The sequence below is a fragment of the Amblyraja radiata genome, chromosome 20 (genome assembly GCF_010909765.2).
Source record: "Amblyraja radiata isolate CabotCenter1 chromosome 20, sAmbRad1.1.pri, whole genome shotgun sequence".
Lineage (NCBI taxonomy): Eukaryota > Metazoa > Chordata > Chondrichthyes > Rajiformes > Rajidae > Amblyraja > Amblyraja radiata.
In genome coordinates, this window is record NC_045975.1 from 435,435 (window position 1) to 441,434 (window position 6,000).

The window sequence follows — 6,000 nt, forward strand, 5'->3', positions numbered from 1 at the left end:
ACCGTGGCCTCCGTCACCTCGCTCTACAGGTGTGGCCACTTTCAGCGAGTTACACCTGGACCCCGAGCATCCATTGTCCATCCATGCATGTTACCGTCAACTCTATACCTCCCTCCCCCTCCCCTAATGCGCCTGCACCCTCCCCGCACTGCCCCGGGACGGGAGGGGAGGAAAGAGGAAGGGGAGGGGTGGGTGACACGGGCTGGTGTGGAGAGAGGGGTGGAGGGGAGGTGAGGGGAGGTTTGGCGGCGCTCACCTCGTCCACCTGCCTCCTGTTCAGGTCCACGGTGATGTTGAACAGTATTTTCAGGATCTCCATGGCGCGTTCGGCGGGTTGACGGGCGAGTGTCGGGTGTTCTGGCCCCGGGGCCGCCGCCCCCTCCAGGCCGAGCGTGCGTTGCAGGAGGTCGGTGAGCAGGGGGAGGCCGTGGAGCTCCAGGCCGAGGCGCCGGCGCTCGTCCAGCCGCAGCGCCGTCAAGAGGAAGAGTAGACGGAGCTGCAGGAAGCTGGCGCCGGGGTCGGGGCCGATCTGGCGGGCCCGGCGGCACAGGCCGAGCGTCAGGCCGTTGTCCGCGCACGGCGCCCGGGCCTCGGGGCAGCTCAGCACCAGGTTACACAGAACCTTCAGCGCCTCCCGCTCCACCCCGGGCCCCTCCCGCTCCTCTCCGGTCACCTCCTGGGGCCCCTGTCGCTCCCCCCCGGGCTCGGGCTCCCCGGGCCTGGTCCACATCTCCCCGGGCCCGTACCGCTCCAACACGGGCCCCCGTCGCTCCAACACGGGCCCCCGTCGCTCATGTTCGGCCTCAGGCTGTACAGGCCCCTCCCGCTCCTCCCCGGGACAGCGCCAATATTCCCCGGGCTCCTCGCCACCGTCAATGCCCGCGGCCCGGGCCAGAGTCCGCACGGCCCACGCGCTGGAGAGCGGCCGCAGGCTGTGTCTGTCCCGGGACAGGATGCGCAGGCAGCCGAGGCAGGCCAGCCGGCAGGACGGCTGCGGATCCCGATCCAGGAGGCCGAGCACCAGGACTGCCAGTCGCTGCAGGGAGACAAGGGCCGGTCAGTAGGTCACGACCCCCCCCCCCCCCTCCCCCCCCCCTCCTCCCTCCTCTCCACATCCATCCCTCCCTTCCCCCGCCCTCTACGTCCCAGCGCCTCCTGCTATCTCCCCCCCCCCCCCCCGGGGAACGCGTGGTGTTGAGGCCGGAGCCTGTGACCCCTGACCTCCGTTTGACCCTTGCACCTTAGGCCGCATGTGCTGTTGGGACCAAGGCTGTCGGTATCGTGGCCCGAACCATCGCCGGCCCATTCCTTCCACAGATGCTGCCCGGCCCGCTGTCCCCCCCTCCCCCATCAGGCAAGAGGTACAGAAGTGTGGAAACGCAGATCCTGGGACAGTTTCTTCCCGGCTGTTATCAGGCAACTGACCTATCCTACCACAACCAGAGATCAGTGCTGAACGACTGTCTACCTCTTTGATGTCTCTCGGACTATTCTTGAACGGAATCTGCAGGCTTTACCTTGCACTGGACGTTATTCCCGCTCCAGATTCAAGTCTCTCCATCTCCCCACTTTCCCCGGCCTCTCCCCGAATCCAGCCTCCTTCCCACCCACCCCGAGCCCGACCACGGTGTACACGCTGGGGTGAGGATACAGGGGTGCACACGGTGGGACAGCGAGTGTGTGGCCACGGGCACTGTGATAAATGTAAAGGTGACATTTCTCACAGCTGCCCCCCCCCGAGGAACAATAACAACGTGGGCGGGCGGCAGGTCGCGCCCCGGAGACCGGGTTGATTCCAAGGTCGTTGATAAGAAACATTATTCCCCACAGACGCGTCAGAGCAAAAACAAACCTTCGCCCATCGCAGACGAGACGCTTCAGAGCAAAAGCTTTCAGCAAAGTCCCCCCTTCCCGCCGCTTGGACCTGCGCCAACACTGCGCCGATGGGTCCGGGAAGGTGCTGACCCCTTTACGCGCGGAGGGACTGTATCAGTGTCTGTATAAACGCCTCTTACACACAGCGACTACATCGGGATCCAGATGCGGCCCTGGCAACGCACTCCTGGTCCCAAACATCCTCCGTGTAAATCACTCGCCCCTTCCATCCCCCTTCAAACCTTCCTCTCATCTTAGCCCCACGCCCGTGCTCGCTTGGGGTAACTAGGGTGAAGGTTTTAATCAATAGGGGGAAAGGTGTTGACTCGTGCGAGGGCCTGTTTCCACACTGTATCACTATGACAATATGACCCTGTGACGCTATGACACTAAGACTCTGTCATAGAAACATAGAAAATAGGTGCGGGAGGAGGCCATTCGGCCCTTCGAGCCTGCACCGCCATTCATTGTGATCATGGCTGTTCGTCCCCAATCAATAACCCGTGCCTGCCTTCTCCCCATATCCCTTGATTCCGCTAGCCCCTAGAGCTCTATCTAACTCCCTCTTAAATCCATCCAGTGACTTGGCCTCCACTGTCCTCTGTGGCAGGGAATTTCACAAATTCACAACTCTCTGGGTGAAAAAGTTTTTCTCACCCGAGTCTAAAATGGCCTCCCCTTTATTGTAAGTGTGGCCCCTGGTTCTGGACTCGCCCAACATTGGGAACATGTTTTCTGCATCTAGCTTGTCCAGTCCTTTTATAATTTTATATGTTTCCATAAGATATCCCCTCATCCTTCTAAACTCCAGTGAATACAATCTTAGTCTTTTCAATCTTTCCTCATATGACAGTCCCGCCATCCCAGGGATCAATCTCGTGAACCTACGCTGCACTGCCTCAATCACCAGGATGTCCTTCCTCAAATTAGGAGACCAAAACTGTACACATGTCATTATGTCTTCATCCCTATTGCTTCTCCCGGGTGACCCCTACACGACCCCGAGGCTACTCCGGCCATCAGTCGCTGTTCACTGACAAATCTCTGCTAACGTTGCCCCTCACACCGGAGAATTAAGGACATAATATAGAAACCAGCCACGGAACTGAACACAACTTCCCGTCACATGTTCTCCCTCCTCCGCCTCCACCCTCTCTACCACTGCCGACACTTTAACTCCATTATCCCGACTCCTGCTTTCATTTGGCACCCGATCTCATGACGTTCGCCCACCGTATACACCCTCTGTATGCTCATCCACCGTGTACACCCACCCCCTGGGCCATGCCAATGCCCGCTCCCATTGCTGCGCTCCTGCTGCGCCTGCTCCTCGCCTTACCCGTCTCTGCTCTCTCCCCTCCACGTCGAACATAAAACATTGTGAATTCTGAAAGAAAGGGGGAGGCGGTTACAATGGAGCGGAGACAAGTCGCTGATAGTTCTACCGCAGCTCATCCAACACGAGTAAGGAGAGATCGCACCCGCGCTGGATGTCAACAAATCACAATGAGCTTCTAATTATACCACCAATAGATGGCCATTCGGCCCATCCTGCCTGGCCTGGCTGATATACTACCTCGGCGCCAGCTTCCTGTCAGTGTTCCCGTCAGGGGCATGTCCAGGTGTTTTGAACGACCTCGATGGCTGCGTGTCTCAGAGACGGGTCCGAACAGAGACGGTCCCGTCCCCAGACCCACCGCCCGCTACTCCGGGATTGGGCACCTGGATGGCACGGTGACGCAGCGGGTGGAGCCGCCGCCTCCCAGCGCCAGAGACCCGGGTTCAATCCTGACCTCGGGTGCTGCCTGCGTGGAGTTTGCCTGTTTCTCCGGGTGCTCCGGTTTTCCCCACATCCCAAAGATTGTAGGTTAATTGCCCCCCTGTCAATTTCCCTTGGTATGCAGGCTGTGAATGAGAAAGTGGGATAACATTGAACTGGTGTCAACTGGTGATCGAGACAACACGGTGGGCCGAAGAGCCTGATTCCATGCTGTATCTATAAACTTTGCCCAAACCCTCTGGAAAAGAAAGGCAAGATTTCTGTGCAATAACCTTGTTTCGTGAAAGACGACCGGAATACGACCGCTTTAAGTTTGAGTTGGTCAATCTAATACTATGGCCTTAAATATAAACAAAGAAAACTCGAGAGGTGGAAGGGGAGAGTTGCCTGCAGTTGATTGGGAAAATAAATTGGAATGTATAAAGGTGAATATTAGCATTCACAAGTTGCTGAAAAATATGGAAACACAAGGAACTGTTGATCCTGAAATCTGGAACAAAACGCAAAGTGCTGGAGGAACAGCGAGTCAGGCAGCATCTGTTCAGGGAAGGAATGATAGGTGTTCCGAGTTGAGACAGTTGGGCTGCGGGGGGGGGGGGCTGCCCGGGAGGGAGGGGGTTCGGGGGGGGGGGGCTGCCCGGGAGGGAGGGGGTCTCGGGGGGGAGCTGCCCGGGAGGGAGGGGGTTCGGGGGGGAGCTGCCCGGGAGGGAGGGGGTTCGAGGGGGGGGGGGGCTGCCCGGGAGGGAGGGTGTTTGGGCTGCGGGGGGGGGGGGTGGGGCTGCCCGGGAGGGAGGGGGTTCGAGGGGGGGTGGGGCTGCCCGGGAGGGAGGGGGTTCGGGGGGGGGGCTGCCCGGGAGGGAGGGGGTTCGAGGGGGGGGGGGCTGCCCGGGAGGGAGGGTGTTTGGGCTGCGGGGGGGGGGGGGGGTGGGGCTGCCCGGGAGGGAGGGGGTTCGAGGGGGGGGGGGGCTGCCCGGGAGGGAGGGGGTTCGGGCTGCGGGGGATGGAGAGGGTAAGGGATGGAGGGAGAGGGCGAGGGGGAGGGTGGGGGTTGGGAGGGGGGGAGATGATGGGAGAGGCAGGGTCTGCCCCGTGAGCGGACTCTCACCTCGCTGATGAAGCGCTGTAGCGCGGGCAGCGCCCGGGCCTGGTCCCCGCTCTCCAGCCGCTCCAGCGCCGCGTTCAGCTCCATGTCCGGGAGCAGCAGCGGGGCCGCGGGACACGACCCGGCCCAGCCCCGCCCACTGTCCACGGGCCCCGCCCCGGACACGCCCACTGTCAACTGGCCCCGCCCACTGTCCGCGGGCCCCGCCCACTGTCCACGGGCCCCGCCCCGGACACGCCCACTGTCAATTGGCCCCGCCCACTGTCCGCGGGCCCCGCCCACTGTCCACGGGCCCCGCCCCGGACACGCCCACTGTCCACGGGCCCCGCCCCGGACACGCCCACTGTCCGCGGGCCCCGCCCACTGTCCACGGGCCCCGCCCCGGACACGCCCACTGTCAACTGGCCCCGCCCACTGTCCGCGGGCCCCGCCCCGGACACGCCCACTGTCAACTGGCCCCGCCCACTGTCCGCGGGCCCCGCACCGGACACGCCCACTGTTCCGGCCCCGGACATGTCCACTGGCCCCGCCCACCGTCCACGGGCCCCGGACACGCCCACTGGCCCCGCCCACCGTCCACGGGTCCAGGACACGCCCACTGTCCGCGGGCCCCGCCCCGGCCACGCCCACTGTCCACGGGTCCCGCCCCGGACACGCCCACGGGCCCCTCCCCGGACACGCCCACTGCCCACGGGCCCCGCCCCGGACACGCCCACTGTCCACGGGCTCCGCCCCAATGTGCAGGTCCCGCCCACTTCCCCAGCCCGGCTCTACCACTGTGGGAGGGAGCGACTCCCGGGGCAGTACTCTCGGGCGGGCCGAACGACCTTCCCGTGGCTTCCATTGCTGCGCTCCCTCACCCCGGCCCCTCCCACAGCGCGGTGCTCCCTCACCGGAACACTGGACCCGCCCCCAGTACCTGCCTCAACTACCTGTTCCGGCAGCTCGTCCCATACACCCTCTGTGTGAAAATGATGCCCCTCAGATTCCTACTAAAGCTTCCCCACCATCACCTTAAACCCATGTCCTCTGATTGTTTGACTTAGAGAACCAGAGGACATTGGGTTAGAGACTATTGGGTCCTTTGGGTGAGAGACTGTTCCTCTCATGATGTTACACACCTCTATAAGATTACTCCCTACAGCTCAGGCCCTCAAGCTGTGGCAACTCCCTGCAGCTCAGGCCCTCAAGTTCTATCTGTGATGCCACTTGAGGAAACGATGTACATGTAGAGAGATTTAGA

The 6,000-nt window shown here is 62.4% G+C and overlaps 1 protein-coding gene across 2 annotated transcripts in view; it reads right to left on the reverse strand.

Moving 5' to 3' along the window:
• The window catches only part of LOC116984469 (synembryn-A-like), a 20,312-nt gene extending 14,707 nt beyond the window's left edge, over positions 1-5,605 (reverse strand). The window contains exons 1-3 of one of the 2 annotated variants that reach the window (XM_033038594.1): positions 5,554-5,605; positions 3,215-3,262; positions 257-1,036 (exon numbers count right to left, since the gene is read on the reverse strand). In XM_033038594.1, the coding sequence (XP_032894485.1) occupies positions 257-1,036; positions 3,215-3,262; positions 5,554-5,601 (876 nt within the window). In that variant the 5' untranslated portion in view covers positions 5,602-5,605. Of the gene's footprint in view, positions 1-256; positions 1,037-3,214; positions 3,263-4,760; positions 5,144-5,553 lie in introns of those variants that run through there. The other variant, XM_033038595.1, reaches the window with a different exon arrangement.
• Between the last annotated feature and the right edge of the window lie 395 nt (positions 5,606-6,000).